The sequence below is a fragment of the Protopterus annectens genome, chromosome 9.part0 (genome assembly GCF_019279795.1).
Source record: "Protopterus annectens isolate FY-2018-M chromosome 9.part0, PAN1.0, whole genome shotgun sequence".
NCBI classification, from domain to species: domain Eukaryota; kingdom Metazoa; phylum Chordata; order Ceratodontiformes; family Protopteridae; genus Protopterus; species Protopterus annectens.
In genome coordinates this window covers 1,962,516,371-1,962,543,124 of record NC_056743.1, presented here as the reverse complement: position 1 = coordinate 1,962,543,124, position 26,754 = coordinate 1,962,516,371, and the positions used below count along the sequence as shown (strand labels likewise).

Sequence of the window (26,754 nt, the reverse complement as noted above, 5' to 3'; positions counted from 1 at the left end):
ATACTCAGCACTGATTAGACCACTTATCAAGTACAATGCCCCCTTTGGGATGTATCACAATAAATGCATCAAATATTTAGAAACACCCTAAAGGCTCCTAACCAGAAACAATACAGGCCTAAAGCTCCTCGCCTTTTAAGAAGGTCTGGTAGCTCTGCCCATTTAATGTCTTAAAAGCTTGGTTTCATTTTCTGTGCCATTAGAAATGTGGCTGCCCTGGAACTCCTGTACTTCTGCAAGTCCTACATGTACATCAATATTACAATGAAGGATCCTAGTCTTTACCAAAAAATAAACAAAACAGGAAAAAAAAAGAAATAAAACAGGATGGAAGTTCAGGTTTATAACCCTGGCATCTACCCTGGCATCTACCTAACCTCTGGAGTACCAAATTCAAATCCCAGGATGGAGTAGGATCTTTATTCGGGGGTTACAGCAGGAATGCATCTCTCAAAAATGCTTATGAAAGTTTAGAAGAGGCCACAGAACACTCAAATCCAATATGAAAGAGATTGCTGCTAACTGAACTTTAATCGTTGAGGAGCTAACTCCCACATTAAAAATTGTTGCCAATATTTAAGTATACTATGTAAAGGAGCTGAAAAGGAATCACTGTTACTGTTGTGCCCAGCAAACAAACGTTTTCCATTTATTTGTGTAAAGTTTTCTTGGAGAAGGCTTACGGGAGGATAAAAGAATATGATGGACAGGGGAAGAGAGCATCAGCTGTCTTGCTATTAAAGAATTGGAGAAACCAAGCTGTCAGCTTGAGGTTTGAGATATCCAGATGAATCATACCTGTTGGAAGAGACAGGACGTCTACCAAACCTCTGGAATAAACGCCCTCTAAATGTTAAACAATGCAACTCACTATCTTCCTTTAAAAATAAGCTAAATGATTGAATGGGTAGCCACACATTTACTTTGGGATTGACATGTATGGCCCTCCTGAAGAAAGGAGTCATGGCATGAGGGTGAGTACTGGCAAGGTGTGAATGGTTGTAAGACATAGTGGCCTTGGAATATCTATACAATTTTTGAAATGAGACTTTTTTTTTCTTTAACACGCCAAGGTATTTTTTCACCCAGGTAACTTAATTGTACCAGTCATCCCCTATTCTTCCTCCTTTCCCCACTTCCACAGTCATAATTACAGTCTCAGCTCGCAATGCAGAAACTAATACTGCTTCCCTTACTGACATGGCCATAACAAAATATGGGCACCCAATCCTGGCCATGGAACTCTTTGAGATCTTTACTCTACAGATACCTGGCAAATAGGGACCTAGGTTAGTCTCCTTCAATAAAAGTTTGCCTCTTAGATATATACTGCATTTGCAGCAATATACAAAATAATTACAAGATCTGAAACTTGGTTCTTTGACCCACAGTTGATCATTCAGACTACAATTTCACATAACATGCATTTCAAGAAGCCTAGAAATAATCTTACCATCCTTTTCAAAATCCTTTTCATTAAACCCTTCAACGTTCTTCAAGGACGTCTTACATTTCTGAACTGCAAACTAGAAGAGAGCCCACATAAAATAGAAAAAAGAAATCAAAACACAAAATACTACAGAGAAGAAAAAACAGGATAGGCACATAACATTTTGTTGGTTTTGCCATTAAACAGAAAAAAAAAAAATCACAACACAAAATAGTACAGAGGAACAAACTGTAATACATGCACATATTAAATTTCTACAGTTGCTTTTGCTATTAAAAGCAACAGTCTCTTTTTCTAGAAATGATCAGCTCTGTATGTTCCACAATTACATGGTACTTGTATCTGCGGCTTAGCATTCAACAAAATGTAATACAATCACACAAGTCTCAGAAAAATAGTTCAAAAGGATTTAATGGTTACCACAAACTTAATACTGAGCGAGTTTACCTTTACAAGGGTCACTTTTTGGGAGTGGTACATAGTAATCATGACATGCAATGGAATGAGAAATTACTAATTTCTGTATGTTGTTAAAGGATAAATAACTTGTAAATTCGGATATGTCCCCAGGTCCCAGCACCAGGTTTCTGCTAGGAAAATAAGGTTACTCAAGATCTTGATTATAAGTAACAAGCGCTGCTAATGAGGAAATAATTAAATTTATTTAAACGTATTGGCCTGGGTAGAACATTGATCCAAATGGACCTAATTTAGGCTCTGTCCAGAAAACTCAGCAATAAGAATAAAAAAACACACATATGTAATGTTAAAAGCATGCAAGATGCAGCAAAACCATGGATATACAATGCAGCAACTTTGAAACTGTAACCAGCAACAACATAAAATGATTTTCGCTATAATGTCTGAAGGCAATGTATGTGTTATAACGTAGAAAGAGTCTGAAAAAGAACACAACAGTGACTAGTCTCAAAAGTTTCTTATAAAGTATCCGTCTACTTCTGCCTAGGATACTTTTTAAAAACACAATCCAGTATTTCACAGCATCACTTATCATACCATCACAGTATGCATATTAAACTCCAAACTATACATAACGTGAAAATCTGCATAATAGTTTGCAAACATACTAGAGTAAGTCTAAACCACCAAAATACAAAACTTTTTACCTGCTAACACTAACAAAAAAATACAAGGTGCAAGGAAATTAGCAAGTCAAGACAGAAATGAAGTTCATTTACAGGTCTTCATAAATATTGACAATGGTGTGTATACAAGGTCATATTCAGCATTTTAACGGTAAGGTTAAAAATAAATCTTCAGCGATAGTGATCTAGTAAACATTTTACAAACCATTTAAGCAGAAAGCTAGTCTCCACAGAAATGTTAATTCCCAGGATAACCAGATTATTAATTTTGGCCACTTATTACCAAGTGTACCATTCCTTTTTTGCGCTTTCAAAGTTCACACCTTCAGCATATGTAATTCCGATCTTTATCTGAGGCCTGTTAAGATCTCCCATATGCTACGGTCACCACCAGTCTCCAGTGAGCCATCTTACAAGAAACAACTTGCTTAAGTTGCACAGACACACACAAAGGCACTAACTATGGTCACCTACTGGCAAGTTGTATCTGGTGTACGACAACTTCAGCTGGATGCTATTGTTGCACAAAGCAACTGCTTTCCTTACGCCCTCCTTCCTGAAGTGAGATGTCCCAAAGATGTTAAAATCTTGCCATTTCACATGCAGTCCTCATCAATTCCAAAACCAAACCACCAACAAGGCAGGAAGTAAGAGCATTCAGGTCCCAATCTCCACAAAACAGAAGGCCTGCCACAGCTTTCTTTAAACAAAAAAAAAAGTTATGTACTCACTATAATGTTCCATCTGTGCTGTCCATTTTCATTTTTCATCAACAAACAGGTTCGGATAATACCCTTGGATCAGACTCGGCCACTTTTGATGGCTGAAAAACTCTCCCTTGCCTATAATGCCAGAGTCCCCTACCATACCACAGATCTTGTTTACTGAACTTTTTTGCTTATTAAGAACTGAGGAATAATCATTCTATGAAAAATCAGTATCTGGAGCTCAAAGGCAGGAACATTGGTTCTATGTAAATAGAAAGTGACCGTCTGTGAACATCCAACAAATGTAACATGTATTTCCTTTGTTCATGAAGTTCGGAAAGAAAACTGGAATATTAATAGATTCAGTGATGTTGGATTATGACACCACCTTAGGAAGGGAGGATGGTTTGGTTCGTAACACCCTAATGTTATGGAAAATTAAATAAAGACGCATGGAAAAGAGGGCTTGAAGTTCAGAGACTCTTCGAGCAGAAGTTATAGCTACTAAAAAGATAGCTTTCCAGGTTAAAAATTTTAGGTCACACTTTGCTAATGGTTCAAATGGAGACTGAGTTAAAGCTTGTAATACTAAATTTAAATCCTATGGCAGAGCTGGATCCTTTAAAAGGAGGTCCAAGAAAAATTACCCTTAAAAAGGCTTTACAAAGTTTTGAAAAAGTTAAGGAGAATTATTTACTCCTATGTGGAAATTAGAAATGGCAGCTAGTTGTACTTTAACAGCTGAGGATCTAGCCCCCTCATTAAAAACCGCAACCAAAAGTTCAAGAACTTTATGTACTGGTACTGGAAAAGATCAATGTCTCTTTGTTGTGCTCAAAAAGCAAATCTTTTCCATTTACTTCTGCAAATTTTCCTACTGGAAGCTTTATTGGAAAGACAAAAGAATGCAACACACAGGAGGAAAACATTGGTTGTCTGACTATCAATGAAGTGAAGAAACTATGCAATCAACTTCAGGCCTGAAATGTCCGGGTGAATCATGCCTATCCGGTAAGACAGGAGATCTGGAATTGAATCCAGAATCCATGGTGGGCGAACTAGATGAGGCGAAAGAAAGGGGAACCAAATCTGATGAGACCAATAAGGTGCGATGAGGATGACTGTGCTCTTCAATCAATATGTTTCCTGGAGAAACTTGGGGATTACAGGAGTTGGCGATAAGCATAAAGGAGACAGGGAGGACCACTCGTGGAGGAGTGTGCGTCTCAGTGATCAGGGCAAAGAACTTGCTGCATTTGTTGAGTGGAGATGCAAAGAGGGTGCAGCAAGGTTGACCCATTGGCAGAATATCTTTATTATGATTTTCATGTTGAGAGACCACTTGTGAGGCAATAAATTGGACCTGCTCAACTTGACTGCTATCACACTGGATTTCCCCAGAATAGTGTTGCTATCAGAAATCAACTGGATGAGACTGCCCATTGCAACACTCTTAGAGCTTCGTAACACAAGGGGTAAGATCTGGTTCCTCCTTGTTTGCTGATGTACCATGCCACTGGCACATTGTCTGTCTGAACTGCAATAATCTTGAATGGAAAGAGTCTTGAAAGGCCTGAAATGTTAGGGGTGCTGCTCACATTTCCAGGATATTGATGTGTGTTGGCCAATTTGTGGGACCAGGTGCCTTGGACAGTTTTTCCCCAAGAAGTGCCTCCCTCCAACCCCAATTTGGGAAGTGTCTGATCACTATGGCTTTGAGCTGAGGAAGAATAAAGGGGCAGCCTTGTAATATCTGATCTGAGCAAATCCACAACAACAGGCACTTTTTGCATGTCTGAGTTACTCTCATCTGGGTGGTCAGAGGCTGATGCAGAACACACACAACTCGGCTGCTAGCATCCATTGAAGAATTCTCATATGGTATCTTGCTAATGGAAGAAAAATGAATAAAAGTGCTCCAGGGCTCAACTCCACCATAAGCTCTACGCTAAGAGTTTATATAAAAACAGCTTTATTCCAAAATCATCAGCTCCAAAGGGCAAGTGCTTTCATCACTTAGTACTCACTCTGGGACTTCATCAGTTCCGTTTCAAATTTTTTTTGTGGTTATCTTGCTAACAGAGCCAGAACTATCACAGCAGACATTAATCCCAAGGCTTGTAGAATCAATCAAGCTGATAGAGAAGACTTCTGGATTACCTTTTTTACTTGGAATTGAATAGCTTGCATCCTTAGTAAGGGAAAGGAGGCTGTCACTGATACCATAGTGAACACGGCCTCTATGAACTCTAATATTTGAGGTGGTTCTAGCTGAGATTTGTTGTGACTGATTATAAGTCCTAGAGGAGAGCAAAGCTGGAGTACATAATCTTGTGCTTGTATCAGAAGATGCCTAGGTGGAGTGGTTATGAGCCAGTCGTCCAAGTACAGAAACACCCGGAACCCCTGCAGTCTCAAGTGAACTGCTACTACTTCTGTGCATTTGGTGAACACCCTGGAGGCTGTGGTGAGGCTAAAGGGCAGACCTCTGAACTGGCAATGACTGGCTCCCAGCTGGAAGTGTAGGTATCTTCTGGATTGTCTGTTCCTTTTTGTGTGATAACACACATCCCTGAAGCTCTATTGAGCACATCCAGTCGTCTTGTGCAGGAAAGACAAAACTGTCTGAACTGTGACCATCTGGAATGTTGTACACTGATTTGTTCAGATTGCTGAGATCCAAAATTGGTATCCAGTCCCCTGTTTATTTCAGCACTAAAAAGAATCTTCAGGAAGTTCCGGACTTCTTCTGGTTTGGAGGAACTCTTGGATGACTCTTTCTAGTGGATTTTTTATTTCTACTGCTGCTGATTTCCTCTGACTTGGTGGAACATCAGGAATTTTGTTTAGTGCAAAGGTGTGTGGGGGGGCTATTATATAACCTCTGGAAACAATTCTCTGCACCCATGTATTTGTAATGTCTAGCCAGGCTCTCTGGTGCAGGGACAGACAACCTTGACTGCCTCCAGTGGTGGACAATCAGGCCTCCTTTCAAAGTGCTGGTAGAATCTGTCAAACAGAAAGTGTCTCTAGATCCTTGGGTTATATGGGACTCCTGCCGCATGAGTGACATCTTCTGTTAGAGGTCCTCCTCTGCTTCTGTGGAACTATCTCTGTTACCTGGAGCTCAAAATAAGGCACAATGGTGCCCTTATGAAATCTCATTCTTCCAGCAGTCTACCATGACAGAGGATAGGTGTTGGTGGGTGGAGAGTTGAGGAAGAATGAAAATGGACAGCACAGATTAAACTTTATGGTAAGTAACTTTATCTGATGTTGTCAATTTTCAATCATTCCTCAACTATTGGGACAGAATCCCCAGCTATCTGAAATCCCAAGTGGACTCTAAGGAAGGATATTCCAGAGCATGGCTGAACCAAAAGATGCTCTTCGCTTAGACACCACATCTCATTTGTAACGGAGTAATAATGGTATGAGTATTAGCCCAAGTTGCAACTGCACATATATCACCCATGGAATGTCTAGAGATAAATACTGATGAAGTTGCCACAGATCCAGATGAGTGGACTCAAAGGTTTCGGTAAAGAGACACCTGATTTACTGTAGACAAAAGATATACAATCAGAAAGCCATCTTGCCAAAGTTGCTTTTGTAACCGATTTATCAAATTTGGATTCCACAAAGGAAATAAAGAGCTGATGAGATTTTCTAACTTCTTTTGCTCTACGTAAGTAGGAATATAACTGCCTATGACAAACTAATAAATGTAACATATACTCTTCCTTTGTTATTACATTTTGGAAAGAATACAGGCAAATTAATGGACTGGTACTTGCTGGATTCTGACACCACCTTAGGAAGGAAAGAAGGGTTGGTTCGTAATGTCACTCTGTCCCTGTGAAAATTCAAGTAGAGAGGTTCAGAGGACAATGCTTGAAGCTCAGAAATTCTTCTAGTTGAGGTAATGGCCACTAGAAAGATTGTTTTTCAGGTCATGAATTTAAGATCATACTTTGCTGCTGGTTCAAAGGTGGGGATGAATTTGAACCTGTAATACTAAATTCAAGTTCCATGGTAGAGAAGGGTTTTTGTAAGGTGGTCTTAACGAAGAGTACTTCTTAAAAAGGCCTTACAAAGTTTTGATGAAGCCAGGAAAGAATTTTCAAATCCTATATGAAGTTAGAGATTGCTGACAACTGAACTTTAATGGTTGAACTAGATCCTGTGTTGAAACGTGTCACTAAAACCTCAAGGATACTTTGTACAGTGGCTGAAAAAAGGTCAATATGTTTTTGAAGAGCCCAGATAACAAATCTTTTCCATTTACTTCTATAAAGTTTTATTGTAAAAGCTTTATGTGAGGATAGAAGTATATGACGGACAAGGAATGAGAGCAAAGGTTGTCTGGCTATCAATGAAAGTGTCAGCTTTAGATTTGAGATATCCGGGAGAAATAAGTCTGTCAGTTGAGACAGGGGGTCGGGAGTTGGATCCAGAATCCATGTTAGGTAAAGTAGATGAAACCAAAGAAAGGCAAACCAAATCTGTTGTCAAAAAGGTGTAATGAGGATTACTCTGCTCTTCAACCAAGCAGCAATCTGTAGAAATTGGGGGGACTAGAAGGTAGGCAGAGAGAACACTGGGGGGCCAATTGTGGAGTACAGTATTCCTTGGAGATTGCCCTTGGTGGAGGGATTAGGGCAAAGAAGCTGCTGCACTTGTTTAGTGGAGATGCAAATAGATCACAGCAAAGCTGGCCCCATTGACAGAAAATAATTTCTGTCATTTTCATATTGAGAAACCACTTGTGAAGTAGTAGAATAGACCTGCTCAGTTTGTCTGCTATGACATTGGACTTCCCTGGAATGTGCACTGCTATCAGAAAGCAGTTGGAAGAAATCACCCACTGCCACACTCTGAAGGCTTCTCGATACAATGGGTAAGACCTGGTACTCCCTTGTTTGTTGATGTACCAGACTACTGACATGTCTGTCTGAATCACAACTATCTGGAAAGGGACAGAGTATTGGAAGGCCTAAAACACCAAGAGCACTGCTCTCATTTCCAGGACAATGATATGCGTACTGACCTCTTTGGGGGGCAAGTGCCTTGGGCTGGTTTCCCCAAGAAGTGCCCTCCTCACCCAATCTGGGATGTGTTCGTGGTCACTACTGTCTTGGGTTGAAGGAGAATGAAAGGACGACCTTGGAGAACCTGATCTGACTGAATCCACCACCAAAGGTATCTCTTGCATGCTTGAGTGATTCTTATCTAGGCTGATATTCGCTGGTAAAGCATCAACCATTGCGTTGCTAGCATCCACTGAAGAAGTCTCATATGAAATCTTGCATGGGGAACGGAAATGATGGCAGCTGACATTGACCCCAAAGCTTGAAGAATCAAATGGGTTGACATTGCGGCATTGGTGTACTTACATATTTTGATAACATCTAATCTACATTTTGAACTCTTGCTAGAGGAGGAAAAGCTGTCAGTGATACCATGCTGAACAATGTTCCTTTAAATTCCAGTATCTGAAGAGGTTCTAACCGGGATTTGCTGTAATTTATGGTAATCTCCAGGAGGGAGGGAGGAAGTCTGGAGTACCTGATCTCTCGCTTTTCAGAGCGGATGCCTGGTCAGAGTGGTTATGAGCCAGTCATCTAGATATGAAAACACCCGAAATCCTTGCAGTCTTAAGTGAGTTGCTACCACTGCTATACATTGGTTAAACACCCCGAGGGCTGTGGTGAGTCCAAAGGGCAGGGCTCTGAACTGGTAATGACTGGCTCCCAGCTGGAAGCTTAAATACCTTCTGGACCATCTGTTCATTTTTATGTGATAGTATGCATCTTGAAGGTCCATCGAGCCTATCCAGTCATTCTTTTCTGAAAAGGGTAAAATGGACTGAACCATGAGCATCCAAGACTTTGAGTGCTGAACAGACTTGCTCAAATGACTGAGATCCAAAATTGGTCTCCAGTCCCGTTTTCTTTGGCCCTAAAATGAACCTTGAGTAAGTCATGGATTCTATCTGGTTTGGTGGGACTTCTTGGATGACTATCAGTTATTTCTAGTGCTGCTGCTTTCCTCTGACTGGGAGGAACACTGGAAAATTTTCTTGAGAATGGAGGTGGAAGTGAAGAGAGAATTATTTAACTTCTGGAAATGACCCTCTGCACCCAGGTGTCTTTTGTGATATTTAGCCAGGCTCTCTGGTGTAGGTATAAACAACTCCCAATTGCTTCCAGAGGGTGGCAATCAGGCTTCCATTCAGGAGCGCTGGTCGGGTCTGCCACAAAAAGGATCTCTAGACCTTAGATTATGCGGACCACCTCTGCCGCATAGACATAGTCTCCCATTTGAGTTCACCCATCTGCCTCTGGGGGAAACATCTCCAAGTGGATCTGAGGACCCTGGGATTTTCTGAACCACATTTTTCATGCCACATGACAAATGTTGCAAAACACCTTTAAAGGAGCTGGGCCTAAACAGGAGACAAAAGAACTGTGTGCGTCTGAAAGAGGGATGCCAATAATCTTTACATTTTAAATCCTGAAGGTTTTTCAGCCATACTGTTGAAAGATTACAGTCTTAATAGCAAGAAAATCTTTTTATTTTAAAAGGGAAAAAGGAAGAAAGTGAAAAACTACCAAACAATGGTCATTTAAGAAGTAACCACAAGGGTACAGCTTTAAGAACAAAGCAGAGAAAAAAAAATGACCAATATTAAGTTACACCGATATGTGTAGGAAGGATAAGGGAGGAATATATTAGAGAGGAACTACAAAGGGTAATAAAATGTAAATATCCCACTTTACCAACAAAGAACTACACGAAAGCTTGAGAGCTAATAGTGACCATGTCCCTACGTGAAGGCTGCAAATGAGATCTGAGGTATGGTAGGGGATTAGGGTATTATGGGTAAGGGAGGAGCTCGAGTTTTTCTGTATCCACAAGCTGTAAAACGTGGCCGAGTGGGATCAGAGGGTTGGAGCCAAACCCACTTGTTGATGGATGAATGAAAATTGACGACAGATTATCATTAAGGAACCGTGGAAATGTATTGAAGGTATTTGCATAGGTTTTCTCTGAACTCTGTACCATTCAAAGAACACGGTTACTACATCAAGAGCATCATAAAGAATCTGTGGTCTGTATGCAGTCTCTTAATCTGCTTCTCTTTTAAAGCCCGGTAAATTAATGGATAACTGAAATCATTAAAGGTAGATGACCTTGAGTCTACTGCCAAGGCAAAAAGGGTTCAATTAGTGGTTCCAGCACTGGAAGAAACTACAAAGGGTCTCAGAGGAGTGATGAGATTGTATCCATTCACCTTTCTAGGGGAAGGGGCACAAGTCCAGCATATATGCTCCATACAACTTCCTCAGTGGAGACTGGGTAAGTTAAATATGACTGTTTGAAAGAGGGCATGGACGTCTGCAAGCTTACACCTCCTGCACAAGTGAGTGAGATTCCTGTGCTATAACCACTGCACACCCAAGCAAAGGAGTGATTACTGCACATGTGCAGGGAGAGCTGGGCTTAAAAATACCCCCCCCCCCATCATCCCCACAGTGGAGAAGAGCACCACTTCTGGCACTCAACCCCCAACCCTAGGGAAACGAATGAGCTACATGGCCCTTCCCTGTCCCACGGGGATCAAATGCAAAAATCCATTAGCCAAGGAAGAGGCTAGATGTCCATGTGTGGGGCTAGGGAGAAAAAAATTCAAGATTAACACAGATTTAAAAAAAAAAAAAAAAAAAAAAAAAATCAAAATCAGTTTTGTTATGGTTTACAGTACAGGTGATATAGTACCTGGAAAGCAGACTGGACAAGAGCAGCCAATCTTTCAGATTCTGGCAGCTCCAAACTGATATGCTTGCAGAGCTCTGTAAAAATAAAAAAGGATATTAGAACATGGGTAATATAAAACTGCAACAATACATACATTATATGTTTTGTTTTTAACACAAACTATGCAGAGTGAATATCAAAGTATAATATTAAACAGCATAAACAATAAAATTTATAAAGTAAAGAGCATACAGCAGCAGGTTGCCCAAAACAAAACGACAAGAGTCCGTTTCCCCTTTTCAGCTTCCTGAAAGTGTTTCAAACTAAAATACAATTGTGGTAGCTCTCCATGAGCTTCAAATCAAGAACTATCTTTGGTTTCTATCAGTTTGAAAGGCTCATGAAGAAAAGCATAACAGGACACTCTTCAACAACGGAAGAATGAGCAAGTTCATGCCAGAATGCTTTTATCTTTGGAATGAGGTAGGCTTGATTTGGAACTGAAACAATGCTGTAGCTAGGTGAAGCAGAAGTACAGCGCTTCTTCCCATAGAAACAGGGCAAATGTCAATCAAGTCAGACATGACCACTTCCAAGTGTAAAACAGCATCCCTACTAAAAGTCACTTCCAAGGTAAAATATGAATTTAGGAAAAGAGCTAGAAACAGCTCTATAGTTTAGGAATAGGATGGGGCTAAAGCAAAGCAAATCAGAGAAAATGCAGCAACCACACACACATACACACACAGGCACACTATCAAGTCAAGGTATCAAGAAGTTGTTTTTTGCAGTTTTAAAATTGTTTTTCTTAGTACCAATAACAAAGTAAATTCCAAACAGAAAACGGGGGAGTTCTCAACTGTTAACAGCTCAGTTAGCATGTCTGCCTTTACCTCCCTGGTACAATTACTTTTCCTACATTTATCAAAATGTCTGTCAGACAGAACCAAAGTTTTCTTATTAACATTAGTCTCAGCACCATAGCACAGACAGACACAGTGAGGAATTTTTTTTTTTTAAAGTTAGATGCTATGATTGTCCCTGAACAAAGGCATTTTAACAAATGTGTGAGATACTGAACATAAAAGCTCAATTGCAGAGCAATGCTCTCTGGCTGCAGGACTGGTATAATAACTACATGCTCCCGGTACAAGGACCACTCAAGCAGATGGAACGTTTCGGTTTTACTCTGTCGGTGGCACAATCCCAGCCCACCAACTTGTCTGGCTACATTCATAGCCTTACAGTTCTCTACTGTTCCTCCAAATTAAAAACCTCTTTTTGATAAGAAAAAAAGCAAAGCAAAGTACATAAATGAACCAACAGGAGCCGTGAGGAAGGAAATGTTGAGTCCTCCTAATCTAGAAGTTAGCACACGTAATTGCGTTTCTCTCCTTAGAAGAAGCTGCACCTCCTTGTGCTCCCTTCAAGCAGGAGCTTTGCCTCTATGCAAGGTTTCATAGGTTCATACTAGGCTATCTGCCCTAGGGCATTTATAAGCCTAGCCAGAGTGTGTTTGGCTTTCGCCACCCATTTTAAATGAATTTTGCTATGCCCTTTTTCGAGGTTAGTATACTGTGCCTCTGTCTAACAGTGACACAGAAGTGATACCCGGGGTAAACCTACTATCTCCCATCCACTCATCAAGATTCCTCTTGAAGAGAGTCAATGAGGGACTCTGCCTAACCTGGACTGGGATTTTATTCCAGAGTGAAGGGAGCCTCTGGGTTATGAATCTGTCCCTCCAGCATGTCCTATTTATTTCAGTACTGAGGTTCAAGTCTCTCGAGCGCGTAGCTCGATGGGATTTGGATTTTCTGAGGTGCAGCATGTCCATTAATTCCGGGTTGGACATGCCTTTATACGTCAGGCACAGATCGCCTCTGAACAGGCGGTATGCCACTGAGTAGAGCTGGTGTTTCTTTAACCGGACAGCATATGGCATCTGTTTGAGCCCTTTGATCCTCTTGGTGAGGTACTTTTGGGGTCTTTCCAGTTGCTGCAGGTGTCTGGTAAGGTATATCCCAAAAGAGGCATTGTACTCAATTATAGGCCTGATGAGGGATGAGTAAAGAGGCACGATGACCTCCCCCTGCTCTACATGTGAATCCCTTCATGATTAGGTGGGCTATATAAAATGTTTTTCTAACCACTTCGGCCACGTGGTTGTCAAATGAGAGATTGCTATCAACTTGGGTCCCCAGGTCCCTAATTACTTCTTCCGTACTTAATGGATTACCACCTATGTGGTAATTTATGGGCACTTTGTTTTTGCCAAAGGGGATGACTATACACTTTTTGGCGTGTAGCTTGAGGCCATGGCTCTGGCACCAGTTGTCTGTTTCTATGAGGCCCTTTTGTAGGATGCTTGTGTCGGCTGGAGAGTCTATTATGGCGCCCAGTTTGCAGTCATCTGCGAACTTGGTCAGCAACAGTCCTTCTGTGTTAGCCTGTACCTCCGAGAAATATATACCAAACAAGAGAGGTCCCAGGACTGAGCCTTGTGGGACGCCACTTGTAACTGGTTTGGAGTCTGACATGGCTCCAGCAATTCTAACCATGTGGGTTCTGTCCTTGAGCCAGTTTGCAACCCATCTAGTGACATAGGGGTTTTATATTTAAGCTGGTGAGCTTATCTATAATGCCCGAGTGGGGTATTGTATCGAAGGCTTTTGCAAGGTCCAGATAGGCTGTGTGGACCACCTTCCCCTCGTCAATGGCCTTGGTGACTGTTTCAAAGAAATTGACCAGGTTTAAGAGGCAGGATCTGCCCTTAAAGCCGAACTGGGTAGGATCCAGTGTCTGTAGGTCCCCAATATCTTTATTTATGAGGTCAATGATCCTTTCCATAGCTTTGCAGACCAAGCTAGTCAAGCTTATGGGGCAATAGTTTCCAGGATCCGTTGAGGCACCACCTTTGTGGAGAGGGACCACTGTTGCTGTACGCCACTCTTTGGGTACATATCCTGTTTCCATAGAGCAATACACCGGGTTCAGTGAACCTTGGGGTAAATACAAAACAGCATACATTCTAAGTTTTAACATTACAAAGACTTGAAATTCTCATACTTACAATTTCAAGACTGACTTGCACAAAAAGAGAATGTGAGAAGACAGTGTTAAGGGGTAGAAGGAAAGTGGAAAAGTCTAGCAGCCAGAGTGTCTCCTCAGAGTTCCAGGCAGGAACCAAGGTACTGGGATGCTGGAAGACCTGCAGTAGCACCGTATCATTTTAACAATGAGCACTGCAGACTCAAACGAACTTCTAGATATGACACTAATTCAAACTTATAATATTGTTGAACATGCACAATAAACGCTCCTCACATTTCTTCTTTGGGGACTTGGTCAAACTGCATCACATTTGGCAAAGGAGAAAAGGAGTTGCAAACCTCTCCAAGTTGGCAGCCTTAATGGCACAGCAGTGCAGATGCTTATAAACACCCAATGGGTGAAGCAGATGCGTCTGACTATAACAGTTGGGAGGACAAAAGCATGGACGAAGTTTGGAACTCTGAAATCCATTTTGTTAAGTTACTCTCACCAATAAAAAAATATTTTCCAAGTTAGACACTTGAGACCTGCCAAGTCTGTGTGCTCAACTCAAAGAAAGCAGCTTTTCTAAACATGTTATGGTCCCATGAGAAAAACACTCTGCCATGAGTGAAAAAATCCCTTTTATTTCCTTATATAGCATCATTCTAAATGACAAACCATTTTCACCATTATAAACATTGACATGGCACACATACTGAACTTTAGCCATTAAACAGGTATGAAGGTGGACTTGAACAGAGACAGGACAAGTAATCTAGACAAGGAAATATATCCTTTCCGGATGTCACACAGAAAAAAATGTTTACACTTGAGGCCATCTTTTGCAAGGAGGACCTCTATGAAGCCCTCAAAAAAAAAAGATACCCTACCATACAGGCTTACAATCTTGGCAAATCAAATGGACTGTAAGAGGCAGGTTAAGCCATGAGAATTTTCCTGGGCTGGAGGAGATGTACCTGAATAATGGATGATGGCAGAATGAGACAGAAGCAGACTTTTGTGGATGGAACTGTAGGTACACAACACAGAAAGATGGGGATGCAGACACCTGAACAGGGTTACCAGAGTGAAATAAGAATGCTACGCACATTCTCAAATTAAAAACGGGAATCAAAGGAACAGAAGGAATGGTAAACACAATGTACCAGATAGCCAAAGTTGAGAAAGGGTGACAAAAGATGTGCTTATGTTACTTGGAAACTAAACCTATCATGTATGTGTTGACTGAGGAGTCACAGAGATATAGGACTGGAGAGGTTAAATTTTGAAAGATCACATTGGTATTACAGAGCTGAGGAATCATTCACGAGAAAAAAAAACAGATTTTTCCCCAGTCTTGCCACTAACAAATTCAAGACTCCCAGAAGGAGAACAGAAGAGACTGATGGATATGGCCTACTCCCTGAGTAGTAATGTTTCTCAATGGATGGTTAACAACAAGAATACAAATGAGTGCAGACCCATCAGCATTCTTCCCACCCTGGAGAAAATACTTGAAAACATAGTTTATGACCCATTAACTTCCCTCTCTGCAGACTTACAGGAGAATATCTCCACAACAACACAGACTTTGGAAAGGTCAAAACACCATAACCACCCTAAAAGACGACATTATGGTCAACAGAAATAAAGGTCATCTAATGAGCAACATCTTTGTTCACCAGACCAAACTTTTTGACTCTAGATCACACACACTCTTCCTTAATTTCTCTTATCTTTGCCAACATCAACACTCAAATGACCACCTACTTCCAAAACCTCTTTTGGGAAGACACATTAAGGTACACATTGACAAACTCCTCACCAACTGCTTACATTACCAAAGCGGTGCCACAAGGGTTCAGTTGGTCATCCATTCTATCCTCCCTCTGTGAACAATATAGTTTACGACCTCAGTATCCTACAAATACTTTATCCTAATGACATGGTCCTCTCTAGATCAGGCCATCTCCCAAGCACCATACAACAAACAGGAACTATTTTCTCTATACAAATGGTTAGATTCTTACAGTCTAACAAACACACACAAAACACTATGATCTGTGGTACCCCATAAAAGCTCACAAAAAAATTACACTTCCTGGTGCATATCCCATAACCATACTACAACATACAAACCTAAAGATATCTCAGCATCTGGTTAGATCCCACACATATTGATCACAAAAGCTAAAGTTAACAAACTTACTTTCTGGGATAAGTAAACTTCCCACTTTGAGTTCCACAGCAGTTGGTAAAGGAGTTCTGACCTACATCCCCAAATTAAATATGGTCTTCCCCCTCAACTCTACTACATCTCAAACCTCCCCCACATACACACACACAAGCTACCATAAACACGTTTTCATTTTTATTCTCCACTCTATTGTGATGAATGGAGATGATGGATCCAAGAGTGCTGGTGAATGGCAATGAAAGATTTAGTCAGTAGCAGTTGTATCCACCCAAGCTTTCAGATCGCCCTTGGCATCACAATGGGCAGCTTTCTCTACTGACTCTTCGTTAACAATGCTACACTAAAAGTGCAGAATCAGGAGAAAGTTCTTGTACTTAAGAAATAATGTGGATGGCACAAGTCTGCTATCCCCAGTCTGGCCACATCCTTGAATTCATAGTCAAGGAAATGTCTAGCCTGACTCTGCAGAGTTTGGTTTTTCACAATGGTTGTAGCAGATATTAGTTGACTGAGCTATACAGAAGAAAATGGTGTCTATCTTATTCAGGATGGAGACCATTAATAACTATGAACCTGTTCAGTTTGCCAGCCATTCCAACTGCGTATCAGCACTCCAATTTTTTTATGTAACATAGGCAATTTATTCAAGTGCAGCAGCCACTGAATTTGTAGATGAAGCACTGAAATACAAAGACATTTGCCAACAGCAACAATTTTGTTATAGTTCTATTTAACGTGGAATTATTCAGTGTTTTATTTCTGCTGAGATGGTGTATATTGACTGATATTGGTGGATTATAATGCAGTTTGAGTGAGCCTTTTACGTTTGAAATGTTCTGAAATGGGTAGTTTTGTCATTATTGGCTCATATGTTTTGTTTTCCCTGCTTACAGGAAAAATGTTCAAAACTGCAAATTTAAAATGCCGTCTAACAAGTTGCACTGTATTAAACAAGGAATATAATTTAATACAATCAGGAAGGCGAATCAAAGAACAGATACACTTACGCCTGAAAACAGCAGTACACAATGTACCACTGGCCAGATGCATTTTCTATGAATGTAGGTGTCTGTACAGCTTCAATCAATGTGAGTTCCAAGGGCAGAGACATTTGCTGTTGCTCATAAGTCTGCTCTTATTATGAGACTATACTGTTTTGTTTAGCTAATAGCCATCAGTGTTTGTGCTATAAAATTTGAAATAAAATATCTGTAATCGTACGGTACAGAAGAAAATAGTAAGCATACTGACAGGTTTTAACAGTGTTTACCGTAACTGGGAAGAGATGGTCAAGTAATGGGACACTGGAATGGTTGGGGGGGGTCTGATCCACATACGGACAGGTTTTAACAGTGTTTACAGTAACTGGGGAGAGATGGTCAAGTAATGGGACACTGGAATGGTTGGGGGGGGGTCTGATCCGCATATGGACAGGTTTTAACAGTGTTTACAGTAACTGGGGAGAGATGGTCAAGTAATGGGACACTGGAATGGTTGGGGGGTCTGATCCACATACTGACAGGTTTTAACAGTGTTTACAGTAACTGGGGAGAGATGGTCAAGTAATGGGACACTGGAATGGTTGGGGGGGGTCTGATCCGCATACGGACAGGTTTTAACAGTGTTTACAGTAACTGGGGAGAGATGGTCAAGTAATGGGACACTGGAATGGTTGGGGGGGTCTGATCCGCATACGGACAGGTTTTAACAGTGTTTACAGTAACTGGGGAGAGATGGTCAAGTAATGGGACACTGGAATGGTTGGGGGGTCTGATCCACATACGGACAGGTTTTAACAGTGTTTACAGTAACTGGGGAGAGATGGTCAAGTAATGGGACACTGGAATGGTTGGGGGGTCTGATCCACATACTGACAGGTTTTAACAGTGTTTACAGTAACTGGGGAGAGATGGTCAAGTAATGGGACACTGGAATGGTTGGGGGGGGTCTGATCCGCATACGGACAGGTTTTAACAGTGTTTACAGTAACTGGGGAGAGATGGTCAAGTAATGGGACACTAGAATGGTTGGGGGGGTCTGATCCGCATACGGACAGGTTTTAACAGTGTTTACAGTAACTGGGGAGAGATGGTCAAGTAATGGGACACTGGAATGGTTGGGGGGTCTGATCCACATACTGACAGGTTTTAACAGTGTTTACAGTAACTGGGGAGAGATGGTCAAGTAATGGGACACTGGAATGGTTGGGGGGGTCTGATCCATTACCCTGCCTAAGGCCCCACTTAACCAGGATCTGCCTATGCCACTGTAACAGGATGATCCCAGTTAAGGCTGCAAGGTTTCAAGGCTATTAAAAGAGGAAACCTATAGGAATGAGACTGCATGAACAGCATGGCTACAAATTGCGAAGCCAGAAGTGCAAAGAAAAGGGGATAATTATTCTTATTTGGTGAGTTAAGAATAATAAAGCACAAGGTACGAGTGGAAAAGCCCCTCAAAATACAGACAATAGCTGCTGAAAGTTATTTCCAACACCATTCCAGCTGCTGAATTTAAAGTTTTGTAATCCAGTGCTTTGCAAACAGATATTACAGCCCTTCAAAAAAGCATCTAACACAACCTCCTCTGTAGGAGTCGAGGCCACAGCTCTTTTTTTTTTTCTTCTGCATGAGATGAAGAACTTCCTCAACTTTGTAGCATCTTGGGGAGAGAGAAATTGCAACTTCACTGTTACAGCCAGTAGCTACAATATCTAAGTGGAGAGTCAGTCTCCTGCAAGTAGTGGGTTCTACAAACTCTGTAGGAAGCTTGGATGAGACTTCCTCAGGAGTAATGGCACTAAGCACTCAGAGGCCACGGTCAGGACAGGCCTATGTCCAATGGTCTAGAATACCCTAAGACAAGAATCAACAGATGCAGCTGCTGAGATGCGTGAAGGATTGAAAAAAATTATACAATACGGTCATTTGGTGAGCAGTGCACAATGGACTACACAAAGAAGCAAGGATGAAGCAGGAACTGCCAAAAGGCCGTCTCAATGTACTAAAAGTGGGTTGAAATTAGAGGAGCAATTTAAAGAAAGCCTAACAGGGATATAGTGAGACAGTCGATATCCAGAAGCCCAGTTCCTAGCTCAGTTAACCTGCTGGCCACACACATCTAACAGACTACAGCAACAGACGTAAGCACTTATAAGCAGATATATGCACGGCAAACATCAGGAATACCATCATCAGGGGGTGTTGAACCTAAAAAGTCTGCACTCTGCAATAATGCCTGGCAAATATCTGCTTGTGAAAGTCGTTTCAAGGCTAATCTTTGGAATTTATTCTTATTTAAATGTGCTATCTGGGTAGGTTAGCTGTTCCAAGTCCCCTTTTCAGCCACAACCTATGCTACAGAAAAGACAAGAATTTAGCATACAATTTTTAGAGAACGTACAATGTAGAGATTTCCATGAAAATTTCAGAAATGTGAGACTTGCAGAGATAATATCAAATAAAACTATCAGGTATACAGGTTAATCAAAGGAATAACCATTTAAGGTTTACAATAACAATAATTCAGAGAAGTTAAAATTTATAATTTAGAAAAGATAACTAGAATAAGGAGACAAACTGATAAATAAAATAGAGGGAGGTGGAAGAAGTCAGTTAAGGACTAATGAAAAGAAAATAAGAGGTAGGAGGAATTAACTTACACAGCAAGAATACAATGTATGTTTAGGCAACAGAAAGTACATTAGTCTAGTGGTAATTAAATGTTTTAGAAAATGTCATTTTTTTTTCAAATACCTTTTTACTGAATATTTTCTCACATAAAATACAAGTAGAGAGATAAACAAGATGCAACTGTGGTACAGTTGAATGTTACAGAATGTTTAACATGAGGAAGTTATTCAATAGATAATACACACTTTGCTAAATAACATTAGAAATAGCTAGGAATGCAGTATTGGATAAACACAAGGAAATAGTTATGTTATATGTTAGTCATGGTAATATTATTTTAGCTCTCCTTCTTACATCGACATGAACTTCTCTAGTGGGAGGGTGGCATGATGGCTAAGTGTGAAACTTACAGACACAAGGTGCAGGTTTGATACTCACATGGGGTAACTGGCTAGGCTTAAAATGGCTCACAAAGGCAGTTAGCCTAGTGCTAACCTATGAACCATTTATTCTGCCACTGGGCCATTCATTCCTCACTGAAGAGGGGGGGGGGGGTCAGGAGTTAAAGAGCAAATGGATCCAGCAGACTGTTCTATCTTCCACCACCTCGACACCCGGCAAGCTCTGTTACACCGGTTTTGGGAGGTGCATGTAAGCTTCTATGCATGTGCGACCAACCACCCAACTAAGAGGCACACTGCTTGCAGTGTGGAAATGCTAGGCTGTCTGTATGATACCAAGCAAAGATATGTGGCTTTGAAATGAACAGTGTTAGACATTATGTTTACTCCCTGTATTCTGTGTGCAAGTACCGTTTGTGGACTTTACAGTTGCTGTACGTGTCTGCTCAATTACATAAGGAAGGGAGCATTGCACTCTATGGTTGGTCTGATGAGGGTCGCTTACAGTGGCATGATGACTATTTGGACCTAGATGCCATGCCTTTGCTTATAAGTTGAGCAACATAGGTTTTGTTTTTACTAATAGACACATTTTTATCAAAGGCTAGATTACTATCTCTGTGAATTCCCAGATCAATGACTAGTGGATCACCTTTTAAGGATATTTTATTGATGACAGTTACCCAAGGTGGCAGACTTCCCAAAAGGTAATACAACTCATTTCTTGGTACTGAGTTTTAAGCCATGGCTTTGGCACAAAGTGTTTGTCTGTATTAGACCTTCCTGAAGGGTGTTCTCATCTTGGGGGATTCAGCAACTGCTCCCAATTTACAATAATTTGTGAACTTGGTTAGGCAGAGGCCTTTGACATTGGCTTTGACATCCAAGAAATAGATGCCAAAGAGAAGTGCGCCTAAAACACAGCCCTGGGAGACTCCACTGATGACCAGCCTCTTTGTGAAGGTGGCCTCACCGATTCTAACCGCCTGGGTCCTATCAGTGAGTCAGCTAGCTATCCACAGTGTTATAACTGGGGTTATACCTAGTTCTATAACTTTTTGACAATGCCAGAGTGGGGTACTGTATCAAATGCCTTAGTCAGATCTAGGTAGGCACACAGTATGCACCATTTTCCCCTCATCCATCGCCTTAGTAACCTTTTCAAAATAGTCCATCTGACTCGGTAAGCATGACCTTTCACTGACAAAGGTCAACTGGGATGGATCCAATGTCTGGAGATCTATGTCCTTTATTGATATTTTTCATGCAATTCTTTCCATGGTTTTGCAAGCAAGACTAGTCAGACTAATGGTTCTGTAGTTTTCAGGATTTGTTGAATGTCCTCCTTTACGAAGGGGAATGATGGCAATCCTGCCATGCACAAAGCCTGTTTTAAGACTATAGTTAAAGGACTCCAAGCGTCCTGATAAGTCATATTTTAGACTACTGAGGAGGCATCCTGGGGTATTATCAGGGCCCATTGAGTGCAGCCAATACATGCTCCCTAGTTATAGTTGGAGGAGGCATGTCTGAGGTCATTTTATATTTGTCTACTAACAGATTTTCTATATCGCCAGAAGACACCATTAACCACTAGTTTAAAACATTGCTGTGTGTTGCCCTGGAGGATTAGAACACAGCTGAAGAAGGCCTTGTGGTTATATTTCACCTGGGAGGCTACTGCTAACTCAAAGTTGGTTTGCTTGACCTAATTAGCTCGCTCAGCTGCCTATTTACTTTGATGAGAGTTTTTTTTATCTTTATGGGAATTATCCTTCCCGATTTTTGTCAAAACATTTTTTCCTTTTGTTGTATATCCTGTTTAATTTGGGATGCCACCAGGGTGGTTTGTTTCTGAAGCTAGTCCTAGACTTACTTCTGGTAGGTACAACAACCAATATGCAGCCGTTAACATGGTTGTACAGAGTTGGAGAGCAATTCAGCATAGACTGCTGTGTTCTCAGGGTTTGGAGGAGCATTACATTTTGACAAACCATCACTTAGGTAACTTGTCTTGGAATATTTCTCAGCTGTTACTGGTTTTAATGGGATGGCAGAGTTGATTTTGAAGGAGACAGCTTTATGGTCGGACATTAGCAGGGAGGACAAGACATGGGGGGAGGGGGGTGTAGCATTCTCCCAATTCCGTGAGCACAAGGTTCAGTATTGTTGGAGCCTCTAGTTGGCATATTCACTATTTAGTCAAGGGTGTTTATATTTACCAAGACCACGAGTTTTCTTTGCCAATAGATATGAGGCCATGTAGGATTTCCAGTGCATAGAGGAGTAAGTATCTATCCCATGAGTAGAGTGTTAGGATGGATAGCAAGTGCCTCCGGTAGGTCCAAGTATGCACTGTGAGCTTCTTGGAATATTAAAGGTGACATGTAGGTGGCTAGGAAATAGTACAGGATTTTGTCTATGGCAATCTGCACATGGAGGAACTTCAGCATGTTATCCTGTCTACCACTCTAGAGGTATGCTTGTTACTGATGCATACAGATATACCCCCACCTTTAGCCCCTGTCTGTGCAGCTACTGATTTGTGTGTGAAACGTACTGCAACCTTGCACTTCTGTCTGCCACTTTAAACCATGTCTCAGTAACTGTACATATATATTCTAAAGTGTGAGGAAGACTTGGAGGGAGCATGTTTTTTTTTTAGGCTCCTGGTATTGAGCATTAACACCTTGAGGTCCAGTTCAGTTGATGTTGGTAGGTTTGTTAATTTGGCAGTGTCTAAAACACACACTGTGTGGAAGTTTAAAGTTTTAGCCAATGTTTGAAAGCCTAGAGGGGAGAGGTGCAGACCATCCTAGGCAAAGCAACTTGGACTGTTAACCAAGTCTTCCCAAGCTGATAAACAACGGATCCCCTTGGAATGAGACCAGAAAAACAACCAGTTGTTGAAATCTATTTTTGCTCATTTTGTGACATCATCCAATTGATGGTAATATGCTCCTCAAATTTATATCAGCCTGAGACACATACTATGAAATTTCCACAATGTCTGTCTTCATATAGTTCAGGGAGATACATCTCAAGTCATTTACACCTACATTGACTATGATGGAATCATACTGGTGTGTGTGCGTGTCTGTGCGTGCGTGCCTGTGCGTGCATCTGTGATTTGGCAGATCCTGGATCCAGATAAGCAATTAACATTTATCTTCTCCTTGTTCAGCCTGGTTAGAGGGACATTAGTATATCTTTCAGCAGAATCCCCTATGGTTAGAGTCCTGGACAGTGTGTTTTCTTGCCTTAGATGCTTAGTGTGGGGGGCTCCACAGAGTGACAGCATGTGTGGTATCAGATGTTTTTTCTTTTTTCTAAGTGCCTTTGGGCTTGCTGGAGGCATAGGTATGACAATCGGCAGTCTAGGCAATCTTTGCTATTTAGGAAGATTACGTTTAAGTGCCTTAGCATACGTTAGTCTGTGTGTTGCGTGCTATGTGAGGTGGGCATTGTGTGTGTGGTTTCGACAACCTGATGTGCACTTGTATGAGAGAGGTTAGCCTCCAGGGTCATTGCACAAGTATATCTCTTGCATACTGTGTCTGCTTCTTTATGGATTAAGTGGTTGTCAGTAAACGAGGCAATTGTTACATTGTCTTAAGATGCCAATATCCACCAAGCTGGCTACAGAGAAGTTAGGAAATTGTACATCCATACTGTCCAGTCCTTTGATTTGTGAGCTACAAGGAGGTAGTGTACTGGAGATAGAAGGCTATTAAAGGTGCTTTGTTGGTGCAGACTAATAAGGGTACTTTACTGGGGCAGATTATGCTAATCAGTACTAATTTCTACTAACTTTAATGTTTACACAATACTGAATTCTACTAAATCTGCAGGTATTGTCACTCGATGCCCAAACAGGTGTTCTAAGCTTCTCAGCTCACAAAGTATTTGTGTTACATTGCTGCTTTACTTGTTACAGTCTTATGGACTGTTCTAGAAGGAAATTTTGCTTTACACAGCTAACCCATATAAATATGCAAAATGTATAGCAGCACAGAAAAAAACCCAGAAAACTAAATAATGGCCAATAAAATGTGACTACATCACAAATCCTTTTGTGTATTTCCCAACTCCGGTAGACCAAGGTAAACACTTCTTGGCACAAGATGAATAAACCCAGTCCTCCTAACATACTAGGAGAGACCCACAAGAGCAATGCTACAAACCACTTAAACAACTATATGGAAATCCCTTGCTGAAGGCAATTCCAAGACTATCTTACAGCATTTTTTTTTTTTTTACAAAACAAATTCAGTGAAATGCACTCAAAAGCGGGAAACGGCAATCAAAGGTACTTAACTTTGCTTGGATAGCACTGGATACAGGTAAAACATTTCTGGAAAGGGAAAGCAGACTAAGACTCCAAGCTTTGAGCTCCTGGAAAATGAGCAGGAGACAATATGTTGTAAAGACGTTTACACAAGAGTAATACTGGTTTCCTGGGTGGGCACTCAGTATCACGGATCTATGGAAAACAATATGTGGGAAGAGTACATAAACAACTTACTTAGACAACAGTCAATAGCAAAGAAAAAAGGGGGGGGGGACTTCAGAAATCAGATTTTCATAAGGGGTGGAGGAGGACAAAGAGACATTATAAAAGAACACCAGCAAAAGGGTGGGAGGGAACACTTCTGTCACAACTCAATTAAACTATAAGATTATGGCCCAGCAGGGTTTAAAATACAAATGGATAGCTTTTACAAGTGAAAATAGAAGTGCAGAATAGTGCAGAAACACAATCTTCCCACAACTACTGATTAAAATACAAGACTAAGGTCCCAGAACCAACTAAAAAATGCAATTAGATGGAAGAGAGAAGAAAAGGACAAAGCAGTATGACCACACAGGTCAATGTAAGTGCATCTTAAATATTTAAGCAGAACTTAAACAATTATAAAATATTAATTATCTTTCCTATTTGATGAAAAGGTGGTTACTAACACTTCCATGCCTCTCCAAGTCTTGTATAAAAGACCAAGGCAAGTTTGCACATGGCTGCCCAACATCCAGCAGCAGTTAGCAGTGCCCTGTATAATAGCACACGCATAGACAGTAAAAGTTCACTACAAAGTTAAGATTAAGGCCGAAACCTGTTCAACAGTGCAGGATTGTATGGATAGTAAGCTTAGAGCAGCTAGCTTGTGCATCACACAGCTTTACCACATCCCAGCACGATACAACATCTTGCCCTTTATTCCAGAAACTAATCTGCGTACAGAAAAATCACTACCATATCCTAGCAATATACATTATCTTTCTCTTAGAAACTACCCTAGGAGACCGCTGTTAAAACCTAATCCTTAATCTTAAACAGTCTACCATTTTAAAGGAGCGGACAACCTAGATATGTAATTTCCTAATGTCGCTGTGACCAACTTGGTAGATTTGGGTATCCTAAGGCAATGCGGTAATTGTCTCATGTTCTCATAAAACCAGTTAATCCTTAAAGAAACTAACACAGTATGCGAGAGATTTAAATACACAACTTCTTTACAGGAAAACACTAGCATACAAACAAGGTTGTCAGGAATACCTACACTCACTGTCTCATGCTGAAGCACTTAAAAGAAACCTTCCCAAATCTCAAACACCACAAAGTCACCAAACTGCAACACTGCTCTTCAGCAATCAGTAAAGCACACACAAAAGAAATGTCAATCACACTTAAGCCTACACCCAATGGACTCTCAAGAGTGAAGCCCGCAAGCCAAGAGTGTACTTTACCTAATACTCTTGTCACTGGGGACTCCAGTGTGTGACAAACAGATGCCCCACTTACAAAGTTAGACAAGGAGAAGATAATTTTAAGTTATGTCCTTACTATAACTTTGCATCTGTGTTGTTCAATTCCATTCTTCAATAAATGGGTTCAGATCAGACTCTGCCACTTTTATGTAGTCTAGGATACGACTATCAGAGCTCCTCCCTTTACCCATAATGCCCATTACTGCTTTACCTCAGCTAGAGTTTGCTGCTTCTAAACAAAGTTTGATAGAATATGTGATAGAACAGAATGGAATAGGGGCTCATACATGAACAAAGGTGCATAAGAAATTCTCTCAGGTCACTCACAAAGACAAGGAAGAGGGAAGGTGGGAGGGGAGTTCAGGAAGAATGAAAATGACCACCACAGATGCATATTTATGGTAAGTACATAACTTAAAAATATGATAGTCTTTTTCATTCGTTCCTCAATGTATGTTCATAGGTTCATACTAGGCTATCTGCCCTGGGGCAATTATAAGCCTAGCCCGATTCTGTATGGCTTACGCCACCCCTTGATTTGAGTATACTGTACCCTTTTTAAGGTTTAGTTTACTGTGCCTCTGTCTAATAGTGACACGGAAGTAATCCCTGGGACAAACCTACGATCCCCCATCCACCTATCGAGATTCTTCTTGAAGAGATTCAGTGAGGTGCTCTGCCTCACATGAACTGGAATT

The 26,754-nt window shown here is 40.9% G+C and overlaps 1 protein-coding gene across 1 annotated transcript in view; it reads right to left on the bottom strand.

Moving 5' to 3' along the window:
* The window catches only part of DSN1 (DSN1 component of MIS12 kinetochore complex), a 1,132,993-nt gene that overhangs the window by 769,576 nt on the left and 336,663 nt on the right, over positions 1–26,754 (bottom strand). Inside the window, exons 4-5 of the mRNA XM_044084782.1 lie at positions 11,046–11,119; positions 1,454–1,526 (exon numbers count right to left, since the gene is read on the bottom strand). Of these exons, the coding sequence (XP_043940717.1) occupies positions 1,454–1,526; positions 11,046–11,119 (147 nt within the window). The remainder of the gene's footprint in view (positions 1–1,453; positions 1,527–11,045; positions 11,120–26,754) is intronic.